The 20,644-nt window shown below is 40.3% G+C and overlaps 2 protein-coding genes and 2 long non-coding RNA genes across 7 annotated transcripts; 3 read left to right on the plus strand and 1 right to left on the minus strand.

Moving 5' to 3' along the window:
* The first annotated feature begins 489 nt into the window (after nt 1-489).
* LOC130135168 (uncharacterized) lies at nt 490-2,999 on the plus strand. The gene is made up of 2 exons (XR_008814641.1): nt 490-724; nt 2,550-2,999. It is a non-coding gene; the product is annotated as an uncharacterized LOC130135168 (long non-coding RNA).
* Nucleotides 3,000-8,743: 5,744 nt separating this feature from the next.
* Nucleotides 8,744-14,191, plus strand: LOC115675311 (E3 ubiquitin-protein ligase UPL7-like). Of its 4 annotated transcripts, none has more exons than XM_030597914.2 (7): nt 8,744-8,935; nt 9,016-9,108; nt 9,516-9,623; nt 10,669-10,748; nt 12,149-12,238; nt 12,368-12,479; nt 13,708-14,191. In XM_030597914.2, exons 1-5 carry the CDS (start codon nt 8,891-8,893, stop codon nt 12,234-12,236), a joined length of 414 nt encoding a protein of 137 aa, XP_030453774.2. In that variant the 5' UTR covers nt 8,744-8,890; the 3' UTR covers nt 12,237-12,238; nt 12,368-12,479; nt 13,708-14,191. The 4 variants fall into 4 exon arrangements, with proteins under 4 accessions (XP_030453774.2, XP_056159647.1, XP_056159645.1 ...); XM_056303672.1 differs by having other exon boundaries at nt 13,754-14,191; XM_056303670.1 differs by having other exon boundaries at nt 13,757-14,191.
* LOC130135166 (uncharacterized) lies at nt 10,805-11,938 on the plus strand. The gene is made up of 2 exons (XR_008814639.1): nt 10,805-11,593; nt 11,631-11,938. It is a non-coding gene; the product is annotated as an uncharacterized LOC130135166 (long non-coding RNA).
* Nucleotides 13,056-15,195, minus strand: LOC115675310 (GDSL esterase/lipase At5g03820-like). The gene is made up of 5 exons (XM_030597913.2): nt 14,888-15,195; nt 14,647-14,777; nt 14,304-14,537; nt 13,745-14,000; nt 13,056-13,426 (listed from the first exon to the last, which is right to left on the minus strand). The coding sequence occupies exons 1-5, from the start codon at nt 15,147-15,149 to the stop codon at nt 13,233-13,235; spliced, it is 1,077 nt and encodes a 358-aa protein (XP_030453773.1). The 5' UTR covers nt 15,150-15,195; the 3' UTR covers nt 13,056-13,232.
* Between the last annotated feature and the right edge of the window lie 5,449 nt (nt 15,196-20,644).

A 20,644-nucleotide genomic window follows, 5' to 3' on the forward strand; every position in this document is an offset into this window, starting at 1 on the left:
GACTTTGAGAATTATCTTATTTATTAAAAAAAAAAAACTAACCTACCCATCGCCGGAGCCAGATCTGCCGCCGGCGGCGGTCGCCTGAGGCCAGGCGACCCTCGGTGAGGGTCGCACGACCCTGGCGACGGCCGCCTGAGGTTGCGCGACCCAGGCGGCGCGACCCAGGCCGGCGGCGCCTGGGCGGTCGTGCGACCTCTGGCGGCCGTCGCCTGGGTCGTGCGACCTCGCCGGCCTCTCACCGGCGTGATCCAAGTGCCGGTCGCCCTCCCTTGCCGAAGAAGATGAACAGTGACACATGAACAGTAGCATTTGGCAAAGGCTGAAAGCCCAAGGCTGGTCCGGACCAGCCTTGGGCTTTCAGCATTTGGAATGCTAGCATTGGCCAAATGCTAGGCCAAACACCTCAGCATTTTGGGAAGGGGCTTTCGAGGCTCAAAGTCCCTTCCGAAAGCTGAACCAAACACCCCTTAGACGGCCAGGCAAATCTCTTCCCCGATTTTTTCTGTTCACTGTCCTCGAAGGTCTCAAATTGTTTGTCATAGTTGAGTTCCTTACCTCTGCTTTCAATGGCTGGTCGCTATGTTTCTTCATGGCCAAACAGAGGAGATATCGGCCGAGAGTTGTTCATTATCGCCAAGAATGAAGAACTGCGATTTTGCTGCAATATTATTGATCTTCATCGGCATTGGTTTCTACGATTTCAACTCTTCTCACGAATCAGGTGAGTCTCCTTCTTCGTAGACCATTTTCTCTTGCCTTACTAAAGCTGAGGATACTGAGTTCAACCGACTAATTTGTGGCTTAATTGTGCGAAACCAAAGCTATTTCATGATTAGTAATGCTGATTTGGAGGCTAATATACCCTATCTAGGCCGAGAATTGAATAGAATCCGAATCGGAAGCCTATATTCTAACCTGCATATTACATGTTTGATGAAATGCCAAAGAGATGGTTGAGTTTAAGCTCGTGATTAAACTTAAAATCGACTTGTACCTTGTTCTCATAATCATCGAACTATGTCTCACTTTGTGTTTTCTCAATGATTTCTTTGATTTTGGTGGCATATTCACCGTTTGTCCAAGTCAGCCATTAATGGAACCTTCAATGGAGATTCATCCCCCTTTCGTCGGAGCATTGCCCGCGGTTAGAGGCCACTTCAGTTAGTCCATCTCTCACGATTTGATTTGCATATATGTGTTCTACGTGCTAGAATCAATCAAGTTTCGGTTTATGTGATTTTTGAGTTTAAGAATTTCTTGTTGGAGTTAGATCGCCAACTAGTGGCCAGTGGTTATTGGCTGGCAGTGGTTATTGGCGTCGACGATTGAAGGTTGAGGTCGACGGTGCTATGAAGTTCGCAGGAAGAAGTGTTCTCGGTGAAGGCGGTAAATAGCTATTCTCGGCAAAGATGAGGGCGTGAAGAAAAGGGGTCATCGGGGAAGAAGACCAAAACGAAACGAAAGAGAATTAACAAAAAAGAAAACAGAAAAAAGGAAATGGAAAACATAGACCGGGTCGAGTACAGGTCTGGGTCGGAGCGGTAGAACTGATGGGCTGGGCCGAATAAATGAATTTAATGAGGGTGATTGGGCTGAGTAGTTAATATGGGCTTAAATGAATAAAAAATTGAAATCTGAGAATTTGGACTTTATTCAAACCAAGCCCAAGAGCTTGGTCGAGTTTACCTAACCCAGACCTTCTGGGTCCTGGTCAGACCAGGGAATCGGACTGGGTTCCCCTGACCCGGTCCGCAATCTATTTTCCCAAAATAATAATAATAATAATAATAATAATAATAATAATAAAAACTCGGAAAATTCAGAAAAATGAAAAAATATGGGAGAAGCTAAAAAATGTAGAATTCTCTTAGTTTAGGGTTTTTAATAAATACTTTAACCTTGAACAAAAAAATTTGATCCCAAAATTGAATAAGTCTTTAGGGCTTTACTTTAGAAATTTTTTGATTGCCTTTTCTTTTATAGACGATTCTAGGTTGCTGTTTGTGCAATTTCATTCCGATGTCATTTGATTGTGCACTTTAAATACATTGCTTGTTATTCTTTTTAGAATGGTTAGGATGAAATTTAAAATTCTCGATTTGTAAAAATTTGTCCTGACATGTTGATTAACAAGTAGTCAAGTTTAGATACTAAAAGGGTATTAGTTGAAAAAACTAGTGTAATCAAGTCCCCAATCCCTAAGAATCTTTGGTTGCATATGTTTCCAAGATGACACTCCCACATTTCGATTAGGGTTTCTAGCCGACCCTTAATCGTGGCTAGTAGCGACTCCAAATTGAACATGTAAATTTAAACAATTAACGTCACGCAAGGTATGGATTTAGGGAGAGTCCCAAAATACCTCTAAACCTATACTCCCCGAGCTGGCCCTCGAGAAGTAGTTCGTGACAGATTGGCGGCTCCACTGGGGATCGTAAAGACTTAGGCCTAATAAAATCGATTGTTTGTTAACTAATGTGGTTTTATGGCAGCACATCGTAAAGATTGAGGTAAGTACACTAACTTTGTGTTAAACGTTATTGTAGGTGAGGAGTTATAAGGAGTTGAGCGTTTGTTAACTCATTTGTTTTGTAGGTTGGAGTAAGGACTGTATATGTATGTGAATGAAATAGAAGTGTTGTCTTGATGTAAAATGATGTGTATGCCTTTATACTTGTTTTAGCACTACACTCTTTACACACACAACCCGCGGTTAAATCCCGACTGCATCCTTAGGAAACCCTTAGGAGGTGTTGAGAATTGATTGGACCATACGCAGTTTGCGCCAATGGGACAATCATTCTCAATCCCGCTCATTTCCTCGAAAGAATTAAGTCCGACCCACCCGCAATTTGCGATATGGGAAATGACTTACTATTTCGTTGAGATGGGAGCATAGTACACCCTACATTTTGGTGTCAAAACCTCACAAGTACTTCTGTGTGTCTCTGTAGTTGAAAATTCGTCTCGCCAAATCATTGTGAGTATATTGCTTACCCTTTTCTTTTAAATTCTTGCAGTTCCTTTCATTATATTTTCGCAATTTACTTTTGTAATCCATGGTAATTAATTAAAGTATCCCTTCATGGTCTAGATTTAATGGGAAAATTGGATCATTCCTGTTCCCGAGGACGCTCTCTAGGCATGGTGGAATAGGATGAACCAAGGAAATCAGAATTACATAGAAGAAAGGAAGGGTAATCTTGTGAATCTCCTTGAAGTCAAGTATCAAGTCAGCCTCACACAAGCTATGGCACATTTTTGGAACACGATCACTTCTACATTCATCTTCGCCAAACAAGAATTGGTTCCAACAATCGAAGAATACGAAGTCGCCATTGGATTCCAATCCCTTGCTAGATTAATAGACCACTTGTAGGTCTAAAACCGGCGAGTGTTCTGGCCAAGTCTTTGGAAATTAAAAAAATCGAAATTGAGAATATCCTGAAAATCAATGCCAATCGTTGTCCGTTGTCGTACTTGGTATAAAAATTCTCAAATCTTCCTAGAGAATCAAGCTTTCGTTCTGCTAGGGCATTTATTCTAGCATTCTTTGGCTTCGTTGTCTTTCCTATCTCTAGGACAGCTGTGGACCCTTTGATTGCACATGTGGTTCGACAAGTTTGCATTAGATGGAATTTCACCAACACGATCCTAGCTGAAACCTTCATATCACTCAGCCGCTTTAAAATCAATGGAAAATGAGTCCTTTAAGCGCCTGTAGGGTTATTGTATATGTGGTTCATTTTCCATTTTAAGGATTTAGGTTTTCATATGAGGATGCTCGAAATAACTCAACATACTCACCCTTTTGAAAGATTACTTCATTTGCAAGATCGTATTCCTGAAAAAAAACTTTCATTGATGGACACATCTTCTAAAAAATATTACCCCTACACAAATCCGATGTCGATTAGGTTGGGCTAAGTTTCGTGAAGTGTGCATTGCTTATGATTTTGATTGTCCCATTCCTTTATCGGGACTCATTGGAGTTACGGCATATTATCTGTTGAGGGTGGTTCGACAGTTTAGTGCCTTGCAAGAGATCCCACCACCCCTTAGGTCGGATTTATTCAAATTTGATCTCCCACACAAAGATCTTGGAGAAGGTCTAATCACTCATTTGCAAGAGAAGATCAATCATATTACATATGCTCGTAAGAATTGCCCAAAGCAAGCGGTTGTTTGGCCCATTGACCTAGAAGGAAAGATGGAGGTCCATCGCGCGTCTTTAGATTATATACACCGACCCATGGATCCTATTTGTGAAGGCAGCATTCCTTATGTACCTGAAGAGCTAGATCACCAGTGTTCCCAAGGAGAAGAAGAGTAGCAGACGAGAGATCGGGATAATATTGAAGCCGCTAGTTCAACCCTAGTGAACAAGCGGCTTCGCCTTGACTAGCCGTACTTTCATTAGATTTAGACTATCTATTAGTGGATGCTTTATATTTTTTGTACTATTTTAATTTGTAATGAAATATTATGGACCATTCGTATTTTGAATCAATGGAAAATATTTGTTAATTTTTTCAATGGATCAAATGATGAATTGATCACCATGGATTATTCCTTTTCGAAGATATATTCTCTTACAAAAGAATCAAGACAAGGGTTTAATTCTATAAGACTAGGCTTTTAGAAGGATCATCTTGTCTTTATTTTATTGTGGGGGAAGATGTCATCAAAAGGATTACATCTATTTTCTTTATGAATATTCATGTCGGTTCTTTGCTACCAAGTACTGACATTACTGTTTCAAGACGATCGCCTAACTGGACTTGATCTAAATCATCACAAATGAGCAATGAAGAACAGAACGCCCGCTTTGCTGCTATTGAAAATAGAATTATCGAGCTAGTTGCTCAATTTGCTCAGTTCGCTAATGAGATAAGAGCAAGCTTAGTTGTTTCGAATTCCAATCAGGATACCCCTAGAGCTACACTTGAGCCCATCAATGGAAACCCTAGAGGAAATGTTACTGAGGAAGTGCCAAACCCAACACTTGTTATGGTTGAACTGGATCTCATTTCGGAAGCTATTTCAACTCGAATGGAGGAGGAAAATAACAAGAGGTTTGCCAAGCTAGAAGAAAATCTTAGAGTCATGCAGGGGTATGAGGCAAACAAAATTGAAGACTTCTCTCGCTATGCCGGGATGAACTTCCCCGATAAGTTCAAGGTTCCAGAATTCACCAAATATGATGGGACTGGAGATCCTAAGATCCACTTGAAGTATTATATAAATAGAATGGGCGATATGCGCAGAATACTGTCTTACTAATCCAAATCTTCCAAGGGAGCTTATCTAGGCCTGTTTTACAATGTTACATTTTACTTGAGCCTGAGAAATTGGAGAAATAGGGGGAGGTCTCTGAAGCATTCGTACTTCAATATAAGTATAACACTGAAATTGCTCCTACGCGTGACATGCTGGCTTGGATAGAGAAGAAGAGGAGTGAATCTTTTAGATGTTTTGCCCAAAGATGGCGCACCTGCTGCACAAGTACGATCCCCTTAGTCGATAAGGAGATGGTGAAATTATTCCCTAAAGCTCTGCCCTCTAATTTTTACAATAAAATGATTGGTTCTAGATGTGAGAATTTGTAGCGTCCTAGGCACGCCCCACTCTAGGTATTCCTAATTATTCTTACCATTTATAAATTTATTCGCATGCGGAAGCAATTTCTTTTAAGGCTAGTATTTATAATATGAATTATTAATAAGGCAAGCCTGACATTATAAAAGACAACACTAGTACCGAACTGAACTGTTTCTTTATTTATCAACACTGGTGATATACAAGTGAGAAGATCCCTTCTTGGGGAGACTATCACTACAAGTCACCCCTATTGGGTCCATCTATATAGTCTCGCATATTGATATCATCCAAAAGGTATCACCTTACATCTGACACTATCTCCCAAAAAGTACCAAGTAGTGTCGTCTAAAAATGGTTCCCTTACTCCTGCTTTCTTTCTCGCCTACCCCACTCTCTCTACCCCGCCATCAGCACCGCCACCACCGCTGCCACCCACCGGGTATCTGATTGGCCCCACCAAGCTACCATCCATGTTCATAAATATCGAGACGAAGTGTAGAGGCACCCGGTGCCTAGACAGACCCACATCCATCGAAAGGGTAACATCGTAGTGCACCAACCTGATCATCGGAAAGTCAAGGTCGGTGAAAGGAGTGAGGCGGCCCTTGAACTTATCAGGGGCTCTGAAGAAAGTACCCGGGGTCACTGGCGGTGGGAGACTCATGCTTAATCTGTAAAAGTTTGTCAACAACAAGAGTGAGCCATAGCTCAACAAGGAAATATCTATCACCCTATACCAAACAAGAATAACATGCATATCAATAGACATAGGTATGACAATTTTCTATTTGGACTTACTAATCAAACAAAACATACTTTATTGTTCCACATTAGTAACCATCTCAAGTGTGATACTTTAACTCAGCAATCACAATCAACGGCATGATTCAAATATGCACACACAATTTCACGCTTGCTTGGGTATCGTTATCTCACTCCAAGTCACATGCCCGATGCGCTCGTTGGACACGTAAGGAGGAAAACTCCCATCTAGTAGGGTTTGGTGCGCACTCCAATCTGCCACAATGTACGCCAGAATTCTCAACAGCCAATGCAGGCTTTGTGATCCACTGACCACGACATCCCGATCAAACTCCCGAGGCATCTAGGGCAGAATCCTCCTAGGCATCGTAGTCCACTGACCACGGCATCTCGCTTTCCCTACGGCTCCTCGGGGCATCGTCGGTCCATAAACCGACGGCATTCAATAACCCAGCAAGCCACTCGTATAATCAACTCAGACAGTGCACAGATCACTCACAACAATCAATCTTTTTCAATGTCACACAGACAACAACATAATAATCAATTCTTTCTAGCATCGTTTGCCGATTACAAGCTCGTTCATGAACTTGGCCTCACTTACCCCATCATTTGGTATCCCATCAAAGTCTATCATACCACATTTGAAAGCTCAGAATGTTTAGATTCTATCTCCAGAGGACCTCAAATCAAGATTCCCACGTTTTTACTTAGAAAATAATGAATCTTTGAAACAAAGTAAAACTGGACAGTTTTGCACCGTTTTCGAAATCATATTAAAATAATTAGTAAATGAACTTCAAAAATTATAAATTTTGAATATGTCATAGAGGACACCTTGATAAACAATTTTCATGAAGGATTCAAAGTCTAATTATTTCTGTAAATTCCTCGTTCGGGAGCTTAAAGTCAGACAAAAAACTGTTCATTGGAACAGAATCCTTACCTCTCAAGATGAGCTCAGTTCAGTACCCAAATAATCTCCAAAAATTCTCAAATTTAAATATGTTCTAGAGGAAGACGTCCACAAGAAATTTTTTCAAGGGAGTTTGTTCGGAATCCTTCTTGAGAATTTTATAAAAAATTCAAGAACATTAGAAGGTCACTGAAACAGTGCACCCGGGTAGTTTAGCACGGGTTGGAGATTAGGCCTTCCTGCTGCCCAAAACAACTTTTAAAATTCTGGAATTAAAATTTGTTATACACGCAGATGTTTTGAATAACTTTCATGAAGGAAGTTTTGCAAGATTTGGACCACAAAAATCTCTACAAAATCGGAAAGCGATGAAGGTCCAGCAAAAACCAAGTCTGGGAATCACACCCAAGTTCAAGAACCACTCAATACTTGATCCCCACGAGTTTGGTGTTCAAAAACACCCAAAACCATAAGCTAATTTCCATCACTACCATCCATTTCCATCAATACCCTAAACTTACGCCCAACTCATCATGCAACCCATTCCGATCTAATATAGGGAGGCAGAATTTCACTTGCCTCAAGTGTCGATGTGGCGTGGTACTGGTTTAGGCTTGAAAACAGAGAGTCCTCGCTCCCGGTTGTATCCTTCAACTCACGAACGGCAAAATTCTCCAGTGCAACAAGGATTTTTTGGCAGTCCGGCAACTAGTTGATCGGAAGGAGTGGACGGGTTGTGGTTGTTTGTCGGGGAAAGAAAGACTAAGCATAAGACCAAGAAGGATTCGGTGGGACAAAATGCTGAGAGGAAAATTGGGAAATTGTGTTCCTTCCCTTTGCATGTCAAACAAGGCTGTGGAGTGATGGCTAGCATGTGGCAAGGATGAATTGACGTGGCAAGAAGAGGAGAATGAGGAGGCGGCTGCGGGTGAATGTAGATGGCGTGGCATGAGAAGGAAGAAAGAAAGTGGCAGCTTGGTGGTGTGGGCATGTGGCAAGGAAATATGCGTGGCAATGAAGGAGAGACGGAAGGTGGCGGACGTGTGTGTGATGGTGAGCGAAAGATGGTGTGGAAAATGGAAAAAGGCAGAAGAATGTGCTGACCCCAACCATTGGGCGCACGAATTTGGCAAGGTGAGTGCTAGGGAGGAAAGGTGATCAAAATAACCAAGAGAAATTGGTATAATGATCTAGCATTAAAAGTAGAGAATGTGAAGGATAGCGGGGTAGACCAATGATACTACAATGACGCATGGGAGACTTCACCTATTATTTTGTGTGTTCTGGTTTTCTTGAAACTTGGCTGTCCTCTTCTATCATCTGATCTAACCTTCTGCAGATAGGATTTTGGAGAGCTTAAAAAGTTGAATTTAAATTTTCTGTGTTAGTTGTACACTAGATTATGTTGTTTTGCTGGTAATTTGTTCTATCTATTTATTAGAATCAACTTTGTATGATACTTGGTTGGTGTGACTTCGACAGCACTTCGATGGTGATGTAAAGGAACTCTCTCTGGATTTTACAATTACAGAGGAATCTTTTGGTAAAAATCGTGTTATTGAACTCAGACCAGGTGGCAGGGATATCTGCGTGACAAATGAGAACAAGATGCAGTATATTCATGCAATTGCAGATTATAAACTTAATCGGCAGGTGAATCATACGTTTGTACGTTGTACTTAAGTTTCCATTTTGTATACTAGATTTAACTCTCCGTTCTTGCCAAATTGTAGATATTGGCATTTGCAAATGCTTTCTACAGAGGGTTAACTGATCTTATATCACCATCGTGGCTTAAGTTATTTAACGCAACTGAATTTAATCAGGTATCTTCCCGTCACCTGACTCATTTGAACTGTTCTGTTGTGTCATGGATATTTTAAGCTGCTGTGGGCCTCCATGAACTGACTTAAGTAGTTCTTCTATCATGGCAGTTTTTTGTCTTTCGTAGAGTTTTTATTGCTTAAGACAGCCGAGTTGCCTCTTTTTGCATATTAATATATTATCCTAGATTGAAAAGATTGTCACCATACTGTTGAGTCCAAACTGCTCATGGATAACTGGAGCACACTGATTTTGAGATATCTTGTTTTGTTAGCTGTTTGACATATTCCTTTTCGTCTTTACCAAAAAAAAAAAAAAAAAAAAAAAAAGACATATTCCTTTTCGTCATAATCTAGGTTTTCATTGTTCCTATGTTAAAGAAATACTGATATTTGATGTATTGGCACAGTTGCTTTCTGGTGGATACCATGATATTGATGTCGACGATTTGAGAAGTAATACACGCTATACTGGTGGTTATTCTGAGGGAAGCCGGACAGTAAAACTTTTCTGGGAGGTATATGAACTGCAAAGGAAGCCGTTTACATTCAGATAGTGTTTCCCCTTTGTCCTGTATAATGATACTGCATATTTTGCATTTACCTATGTCTGTTTATTTGCTTTTTCAAAGCTTAGTACGGAGTTATGATACTTTTTTCTCAATACTGATTCTTAGCTTTTGCATGGGGATGGCATGTATCCTCATTCAGTCAGTTTGTGCACATTGGCTTCTCAGTCATCTGTTCTTAATGGTTGACTTTGTCCATAGGCCTATAGGAGCCACCTTTCCTTCTCTTTAAGGAAGAAATGAAGGAACAGACTGAGCGAAGGAGGGTTGGTATTAGTACTGCTGCACTAAGGCTTCAATATGATAGATGTATGTACCAGTGGAATCAGATGGCTGGCAGCTACTGTTTTACCTGTAATGTATAGTTTAGGCCTTAGGTAATTCAACTGACGGGAAACTCAAATTCTTTTCCTCTTTTTTGTGGAAAATTTAATGTTCTATACATGGATTTTATTACGTAAAGTACCTGTGATTTTTCTTCCAATTGATTCAGAGTGCATAAATTTTCTATATGATGCAGCTCCTTAAAGAAATATACAGGGACATTTTCCTGAACTTCCTGAGTTATTCCTGACAGTAAGAGAATATGGTAGCGTCTATCCAATATTTCCTTTTGTCTTCCCCTGGATTACAATCTCCTCAGTTACAACTAGTATTAGTTGTAGGACACCAATACACGAGCCTTGAGGATTACAATAAAACCCACTGATTATTCTAGTTGAATCTTTGCTAGTCAAACATCGATGTTTATTAGCATTAGTGTCAATGCTATTGCATAGATGGAAGAGATCTTCTTCAAGCTTTTTGTATCTGTGGAATGCTGTATAGAATTTGATATTCACCTGATTTTCTGCTTTGATGTAATGGTAAAATGATTTGATTTTTTTTTTCAAGCTGTAATCATGCACAGGACAAGCATTCTGCCTTACTTTCTAAGCAGTTGTTTTATATTTAAAATTAAAATAGTTTTGTTTTTCCTAAATTTTTGCTGCAGGTAATGAAAGGATTTGAGCCAAAGGAGCGGTGCATGCTTCTTAAGTTCGTGACAAGTTGTTCTCGAGCTCCTTTACTGGGGTTTAAACACTTGCGGCCAACTTTTACAATTCATAAGTCTTGCTTGTGATCCGGTTGTTTCCATGTGGTATTTGCCTCTTGATTAATAGTTTTGTTTGCAAGATCTTGTTCCTTTGTCTTTTGTTTCTTCATGGAATGGAAGAGGCAACAAAATACGTTGACAAATAAAAATTCCACAAAAACTTCAATGTGTGTTTGGACACGAATGCTATGCCACGAAATGGAAGCAGCTATAGCTATGAAGTAGCCATAAGCTTGTAATGTTCCGAAATAAGCATGAGATGAATATGTTAGTCAAAAGAACTCTGGTTGATTCCTATTCCAAGTCCTGTGATTCATGTCGCTTACGTCGGGGCGATCTTGCTTATCATATTCTCTTTATCCTCTCTAAACTGAACTTCCATAACATTGAATTTAGCTGAAGTTTGGTGATGGCATGTGAGTGGAAAAGAGATAACTTAGCTTGAGCGTGTTTGAAGAGTAGACCTACCATGTTTATGCATCTTCTTCTGGTTCAAATGTCTATGAACTCAAGATGCCTGCAAAATGTTTCGCATAAAAGTTCTGAACTTTTTCTTGATTATATGTGAACGATTCCTTCAATTTTCACTGGCAATTGTAATCATGTCATGCGTATTGCTACACAGTGGTAGATGTGGTGCTTCTACAAAGGTTTGGCGTTGGCAATTACGAAATATTTGAGCTTAACATACTATATAGTTTGCATTTTATGTATAGAATGAAGGGATTATCTATCTAGATATGTTAGAGGTAGAGCAACTTATGGCTGGAGCCTTGGCACAACAGCAAGTTGCTCCAATTTAATAGGGAGGTCAAAAGTTAGGGTCATTATGTCCAAAAAAAAAAAAACAAAAAGTTAAGGTCATTTAATAGCCTCTCTGTTACGCAGATGCAAGACTGCATACATATGACTCTGGCCAGACTTCAATATGTGAACTCATGCATTAGGAGATGTGAAACTAGTTCCTTCAGAAAGCAGAACAGAGGGCAGAATGGCATGAACATTAGGTTTAGAGGTTTATGATCCCGTTCTTACTGTTGTTAATGCTGTTAGCCTAATTAAAACAAATGGGAACTCTACACCCATGAGCATGAGCAAGTTTGTTACAGCAACTATCTTCTGATCTGCTTGAAAAAAGTAACTGGACTTGCACCAGGAAAGCTGATTATTGATTATCCAAAAAATTGATGCTTCTTTTTATCCAACTTGAGGTCAAACACGAGCAAAGATTTGATCCTTCCGACTCCCTGGTTGATTTGGGTTTATCATGGTTGTGTTTCTTGGTAGATGCCTGATCGAAGAAATTAATTGTGAGGGACTATTATCGAAATCATATATAGAAGGGAAAATCTAATTTTTAATATCGTATGTTATGCAGGTTGCTTGTGATGTACCTGTCTGGGCAACAATTGGAGGTCAGGATGTGGAGAGACTTCCATCTGCTTCCACATGCTACAATACCTTGAAGGTAGATAGACTGGGAGCAAATTCCTTTTTTGATTCTGCACGTGTACAACTCTTGAAGGGACCAACTTTAACTTCCTTACACTACAAACTATGTAATTTATAGCAACCAGTATCTTTTCATTGGCTGCAGCTTCCCACATACAAGCGTGCAAGCACGATGAGATCAAAGCTTCTTTACGCGATTAGTTCCAACACAGGGTTCGAACTTTCTTAGCAGCTTTCTATCCACACTGCTGCTTCTGGTAATTACTCTTTTTGTGATCTGCGCATCTTAGTGGTTTAGCTTGGCAAGAGGCGGTGAATATTTGAGTGCTTTATTATATAATTAATGGTCCCACTTTACCAATAGATTGATTGGCATTGGGCATGGGGTTAATTTTTATTTTCTCTTGTTACATTGATCATGCGTGGTCTACGACTGCAGATGATTACACCTGCACATCATTCTTATCATTTTGAAACAATAGTTTATGCTTAAGTAGGCTAGGAATGGGTTGTACTGATAAGGTAAAGTGAAATAATATCTAATTGTAAGGGTAAGTAGACAGAGAACGTTTTCCTCTCCTTTGTAGAAGTTGCTATGAAAGAACTACTTCAAAAACACAATCTACCATACACCAAGAAATAGAATTGGATAGGATAGCTGCTTATCCCACTAATTTACCGTTGCTGCTTCTCTTTTGGCATGTTCTTGTACATATCATCACGTCAATATGACATTGCCAGGGTTAAACAATCATTATTAGTCCCCTTACATGTAAGGGAAGAAAGCACGGAGGATTTTATATTTGGAAGAAGCATCAAGCAACTGTTGCCACTAAAAGCCATTAACACTTGAAGTATATTGGAAATTCGGATCCACATACAATTTAATGCAGACAAAATCTTTTTAACTAAAGTCATCAGAGTTCCTTATATATGCCCCGATATCCTCATTTTCAAGAGGAAAAGGCTACTATAAATTATCGTAGCTGCAATACCGATGCTTTCGACACTCAAGAAATAAGAGAGAATCCTTGAGAAAGGAGGTCTCCTGCCAGGGCCATGTTAGCAGCTTCAGAGGGATGGAATCCATCCCAAAAAACATAACCAGTAGCATTTGTGCAAGTTCCAATGGACCTTGCATTGCAAAGCAAGGATGTTTCCACAGTACCCGTTCCACAGCAAGCCTTCCTAGATTCAAAGAACCCTGTAACAAGAGACCAATTCAACAATGAAAAGTAGGTTCGGCCTTCACTGTCAGTTGGCCTGGCATTGCAATGCATCTCATGTTCTCATGCAGTGGGTACAGAGACTGATGATGAGACAATAACATTAATGTGATGGAAAATATACATTCTCTATGCTTTATCACGAGGTCACATACTTTATTTTAAGTCAACTTTCAGGTAGTCTGTTCATACAGATGAATGGCTCACATATTCAGGAATGTTTAAATGAACTTACAATGTATGGTAATGGATTATGCAGAGTATGGAGATCTTGCCCTCAGTAGTGAGTAGCTTACCGTTCTCAGCAGGTTTTGTGACCATGTCCAAGAGGGGCTGGTAGATGTCGAAGACCACAAGTTTGAGACCTGGGAGCCTGTTCTGCAAGCTCTGAGATGTGCTGTTTAGTTTTTTATTGAACAAAACCGCTTCTTGGTTCAATCTTGCTACGCACTGGTCGCTTCCTGATCCAAAGAGAGTTCTGGCTGCTGGCAAACATCCAGTTGGGGGTAGGCTTGTCACTCCAATCCTCCTCGCACCCAGTCCATAGAGATTCTGCTAAAGGTGATTTTTGTGTTATAAAAGTATTTCCAATTGTGTATAAAAGATGCCTCCTTTCATAAATGAGTTTCCTATAAGTTGTCTCGTAGAAAAAGAAACAGAAAACGAAAGGTTTTCCTGACGCTTGCTGTACTTTGGTGATTAATCAGTATATAATACGAGTTTGTAAAAATTGTTAGAGATTATTTCTTTCTCTCTCTGGTCTAAGTTTTATGTTTGTATGTGTGTGGAGAGTAAGTTTTATGTTTGTGTATGAGAGAGAGAGAGTAAAATGTATGGTTCATGTCATGAAGAGACCTGGATGAAATTGGAGTAAGAAGTCATGAGAATGTCAGAGAATTGGTCTGGCGCGTAAGCTCCATTGAGAAGGGGATCGATGTAGTAGTTCTGAATGAAGTCACTGCTCCCCGCGCTCAGAAGGTGGATCGCCCCTGAAAATATGGCGTTGGCTTTGCTCCTCCCCACCAAACTCACCACTTTGCCTTGCCAGTCCTCGTAGTAGTTCAGCTGCTGAGGCAGTGAAATAGCTTGCTGCAATTACCAACCAAAAACAGTCCACTCAGCAAATAAGTATCTTTTCGCAAGGGAAAGACACAAGCTTGCATGTTGGAGACAAGTGACTATTGAAGCCAGCACTCACATATGTCTGGGCCGTCCCGTCGTAATAGCCAGAAGCAGCCGAGGCAAAGTTGGCTCCAATCAAGAGGTTTTTCCCGGTAGCTTCGCGGCTAAGGTAAGCTGGTTGGTAGGAAGTGAATCCGAGGTTCTCGGCTGTCCATGGCAAAACATACAAACTATTAGCTCATGTTTGTGTCTGGTCTCTCTCGGAAAGAGAGAGAGAGAGAGAGAGAGAGAGAGAAGCTGAATTTTGTTTTGAGTACCGGTGAAATCTGTGGCAAGCTTTCCATTGCAAAACCTGCCAGTTGGTTGGTGAGAGGCGAAGTCTCTTCCATAAGGGGGGAAGTTGGCCTTGACAAGTGTGTAGAGATTGTTGTTGTTGCCTGCATCTACCACCGAGTCCCCAAAGATGCACAGTGCAGGCACAAGAGGATCCCCATGAGCCACCGAACCAAACAATGCAAGCATTGTGAGCAATCTCAAAAGCCCTTTCACAATTCTCATTTCTCTCCTGTTTTCCTCCATCAGAGAGAGAGAGAGGGAGAGGTGAATGGAGAGTGGAGAAGCAAAGGCCGGAGAGGAGGTTTTAAGGAGGGATGGTCAAAAGGGTGAAATTATAACTGCACGGAGGAGATCAGAGTCCCAATAAAGCTTTGCTCATTCCAAGGTAAAACAGCATGTTTAGTACATCCTCATCCTTTGAGAGGGCTAATGCCCCCTTGTCCTCATTCTTCATTTATTTCGTAAGGGTTACCTAAAAGTGCAAGCTTTGCCCCTCATTCTTAAAAGAGCCTGCTAAATGACGAAAGATCTTGTAAAAAGTGGATCAACCGGGGCTTGCACTTGCAGTGGCGGGGTCATCACGGTTGCACTCCACCACCAATGGCGTCTCCAATCACTCAAAGATCTCACAATCTATACATTCAAAGACTGAATATCTTTTACTTCGTGAAACTAAGCACAAGAAGATTTTGGAGGCTAAGGACAGACAGTAATAGACTGCAAAATTTACTCCTCAGGGAAAAGAAATCGGTTCAGATAGATCATTTCCCTCCAAGTGGCATTTACGAGCAGTGTTCTCCTTGGACTTGGGGCATCCCAGGCATTAAGTAGTCCTGATGGACCGACCTCTTTCGGTAGCCGGACACAATCACAATAAAGTGGGTTCTTCAATGCTCCTGCAAACACCTGGTAACATTTGCAGTGAGTGGAGTTAATGGAGTATCTACTTCTGGGCATGGCTTGGAGGAGAGCTTTTACTTGGACCCAAGTCGTAATTCGGGTGCGATCACAGCAACCGATCTTGTAAGACCTATGAGCGGAGCCCGCATAAGATCTATAAAATGAACGGTTGTGATTAATCTGATAAGCTGGAATAGGTTCCAGGCAAGAAATTTCCTGGCAAGAAATTTCCTGGCTCAATCGCAACCTTTGAATGTCGAGGATCTCGTGGGACGAGATCCATCCGATGCGCCATAAGATGAGCCGGGCCTAAGATAAGAAGTTACATAGTCAGTGATATTATTTACTAGGGCCGTCAAGGGCGCGCATGATAATTATTATGTTTATCTGTTTTTCTATTTTTCTGTTTCCGATAACATGATTGGAACAGAAATCCGTTTTGTAACGCAATTTTATTTTTCTATTTTTAGAACAAATTTTTAGTCTAAAAATAGGTTTAGAATAGAAAAAAAATTTCTACTTTTTTTATTTCCAAAAGAAAAAGAGAAATAAAACCTCTTTTCATCACTCATTCTCGCCGGCCGCCACACAGAGCCGCCGCCACCCCTTGTCGATTGCCCACCGCCCAAAATGGGTGGGTCATATCAAGTTTGGATAGGGTTGAAAATGTTCCGATCAAAATTAACCCATTTAATCCGTTTTGACCGATTTATATGCAATACAAATTCAGTGACCCATATCCGACCCCATCCGTAACCAACCCGTACATGACCAGACCCACATTACTAAAACACATAAATATTAAAAACAAGAACTTTTATGCTCTGCATATAGTGTGTAAAAGATAAAATATTTAGTAGTTTTATAAGGTTCAAAATAAGATTTTCGACTTGTTTACGATTTTTTTCTTTATTGTAAATTTTTCGACTTTTACAATGAAGTATCCGACATCTCCTAAAATCAATAAGTCAACAAAAATTGACATGTAAAATCATAATTTAATTTTCACGATTTTCTAAATCGTTCATTCTTGCAAAAAAGGGTTTTCGTTCAACCCATCTTGACACCACTAATCTTTACCCATTGGATCCAAACTGAATATTCCTTCCGGACATACATACCAAATCCAGGGCGAGAAATTCTGCTCGCGCCAAAAAGCTCCTAATAAGAATGGCAATTTTCCAAATAAAGAAAAATAAAATAAAATTTACTTCCCCTTTTGATCATGAGAATCATATTAACAATAAAGAAAATTGCAATCTCGAGATTAGCCCAAAAGATATGAATCATTTGGAGAAATGAACTCGAATAATTGTGGGATGAGAGTAATTTAAAATTTATAATTAGAGGATAATTATGTATATTTTTTTTTCGAAATAACAATGTATATTCGGCATGCGTAGATTGTGTAAAAAAAAACAGGACCCTCTTTTTATTTTTGCCAAGAAAATAAAATCGACCTACCAAAATTCAGTTTCCTTCCCCATAAATTACATTAATTGATGTCTCGTCTCTATAGTGTTCCGAAATCATTGCACTTGTCATATACGCCCGACATATTTCGTCGAAGGTTCTCACGCGATTCCAATTCCATGTCGTGTGGGTCACCTTCTGGTCCTCAAGTTGTCCTCACGTTGCCCCCTCGTTGAGTCATCGATTTAGGTCTAGGATTTTCGAGTTCCAATTGAATACGTCTCTGCAAATAATTGACAAGAAAGAAAAACGAAATTGGGTTTTTATTTTTGTTTCTATATTTGCTACGTTCGATTTGAAAAAAAAGGAAGATATAATTCACACATTGTGCCGTGAAGAATTTGCCAAGTGATAATGATAATGCAGGGGAAGAAACAAGCACGTCCACAAGATGAGCGGATGCATGAACATCACAATCTTGAAGATCATCACAATCCTTGATTTTTCAGATTTTTATGGCAATTATTTTTTTTTTGGCGTTGGGAAGGAATGTTAGCGATGAATTAAAGAACAATGTCGTATAAATTACACGGCAAGTTCGAGTTATGATTTGCCTGATCTATTAAGTTACCGCTTTAGTGAAGCATTTTATGAGATCATAATCCGCCCATTTAAGATGGATTTCCCCGCTACGGAAAATGAGATTGATTTTGGTAAGGATTTGTTCAAAATCTTTTGCCAACTTACCCAAGGCATTCGCCAAGTTTGGCATCCTACGATATACATGTACTTTTCGAGTACACGGTAACTTAATATATCAAGCAAATCAAAACTCGAACATGATATGCAATCGATACGACATTTTTCTTTAATTTGACCGTGTAAGATGGACTACCGCGTTACGGAAAAATGAGATTAATTTTGGTAAGAGCTTGTTCAAAATCTTTTGCCAACTTACCTAAGGCATTCGCCAAGTTTGGCATACTAGGATAGGCTTGTACTTTTTGAGTACGGGAAAATTATCAAAAAATTTCTAAACTTATTCTATGGATGCTAATTCAGTCATCAACTTTTCAGTTTAGCCAATTTAGTTTTAAATCTTTTGACGATTTGCCAATGTAATCCTTCCGGTCAATTTTGGTCGGCAATTGCTGATGTGGATGTCGGCTTCCCGCGTGATACAGTTGACACTAATGTGGACAATTTTGTAGTTTTATGAATTTTTTATTTTTTCCCTTATTTTTTTTCACAAATCTTAATTAATCTACCTATTCGTGTGATGTGCACTCCCCCACGTCTAGCACCGACGTCAACAATTGTTGCAATTTTTATTATGTGCACTCCTCCACATGCATTCAGGATTTTACTCCTGAAGTGTTCCCAACAAAACTTGTATCAAAGACCGCAAGAAAAGGATCAAATTCCCTTTCCAATCTAAACCAACACCCTGTCGGTAACAATCTCATATTTTACCATGAGTAAATATGCACATGTATCTTGACCCTCGTCTTATCTGATCCATTAATTTATTAGTGTATTTCATGTACTCGTGATTCACGGTACATCTGTCTAAGGTCAGATTTTCTCTATTAAGAATCATTATTGACATAGGACAAGATTTTCCCAACCACCTTATCAATTTGCTTCACCATTTAATTTAGTTATGTAATCAGACCATTAATGATTAGGTTAGTGTTGACACCCAAAATTATCCCTGGTGGGAGTGGGCCGTTTACAAGTTACAAAAGATATAAAGTGCGGCCAACATAGCGAAAATCCAAAAAGGCCGCAAGTCAGGCCCAGAGGCATTAAGAAGATCTAAGGTAATTGTCGACAAGACACGTCATAGAGGTATCGACAAGTTCAAAATCACGAGCCTTGCACGTGACATCGACGAATCCAAGATCACGAGCTTCGCACATGACGTCGACGAATCCAAGACCACAAGCTTTGCACGTGATATCGACGAATCCAAGATCACGAGCTTCGCACGTGACGTCGACGAATCCAAGATCACGAGCTTTGCATGGAATCATGGTAATACGTGGCGGAAAATTCATTTACACGTGTCAAAAGGTAAAGACATGACCGTGGGCGTGAAGATCAAGGAAGAGATGAAGAGACACGTGGAAGAAAATTAGCTACTACGTGATGCCCAAGGGGCGTAAGCAACATCGATAAGTCAGGAAGCGGTTAAAACGCGAAACGTAAGGAAGTGGAAAACAACTTTCAAGGAGAAGTGCGGTCGACAGTTGTCAAGCTGCTCTATAAATACTCAAGGATTTCCAACGAAAAGAGGACCTTCTTCAACAAACACAACACATCTTTTATCTAGTCTTTATCCTTAACGCATTAGGAGTAGTTTAATCATAGCTTTCAGATTCTTTGTCGTAGATTCAATTCCGACGAGGGTCTTTATCAGGTTCAGCATTGTTGATTAAATTCCAATGTTGTGCCACCAGTTCAGCGTCGTTGATTAAATTCCGGCGTTGTGCTTAGAGTATAGCTGTTGATTAGATTCCAGCCATATTCTCTCAAGCTACGTCATTGATTAAATTCTGGCGTACTTTGAAGTTGTGTCGTTGATTAGATTCCGACATAGCTTAACTTCAACATTTGCAAGTTGTCGTTTCATTGTTAGTATTGTCGAGTTTGGTATCATATCGAGTCAGGGTGTAAGATCTATTGGGATTAATAAACGTATTTGACATTCTTTGTCCAAGCTTGACTCAAGACCCTGGTCTCCTCTAATAAAATCCGAAACGCAGCGTTCGGTGAAAGATTTTCGACGGAATAAAAATCGGCGAAACATCTTTTTGGCACGCTCGGTGGGACCGCTATTGAGTTAAGTAGAAAGAGTGCTATGCCACGCACCCGGAGTAGAACCAACTCGGATAATACTACTGACGAGCAAGCTGCATCGATAGCGGAAGATAATGCCCGTGCTGAGACATCATCCGTTCAACTTCTTCATACCGAGGTTGCTAACCAATCTCGAGAGGAGGTCACAGATATGTCGAGGCAGCGTGTTGAAGATAGAAGGCAAACTGAGCTCACACCAGTTGCACTCTCTACCATGAGGCGGACTATCGAAGAAACTCAGAACGAGTTCGCTGATTATGTGATAAGGCGTATGACTGAAGTGGTTAGGCCTTTGATTATTAACACTTATCATGAATGCACGCAAGGTCAACATGGAGGGTCCATCACACTGACCCAACTGAGAACAGGACTTCCGTCAGTATCGGGGGGTCCTGCAATACAGTTTGGAACAATGATGCAAAGTACATCTCCGATCCCACCCATTCGAATATTACCAAGGGGAGAAACTTTGCCAATAACACCCAGCGAGGGATTACCTCATACTAGCGTGGACCCAAATGGAGGAATTGCTCGACAGTCGATGATCGATGAAAACCTCCAAA

This window comes from Syzygium oleosum, unplaced genomic scaffold (assembly GCF_021117445.2).
Source record: "Syzygium oleosum isolate NSW1041296 unplaced genomic scaffold, Sole_v2.1 Sole_v2.28, whole genome shotgun sequence".
In the NCBI taxonomy this organism is placed as follows: domain Eukaryota; kingdom Viridiplantae; phylum Streptophyta; class Magnoliopsida; order Myrtales; family Myrtaceae; genus Syzygium; species Syzygium oleosum.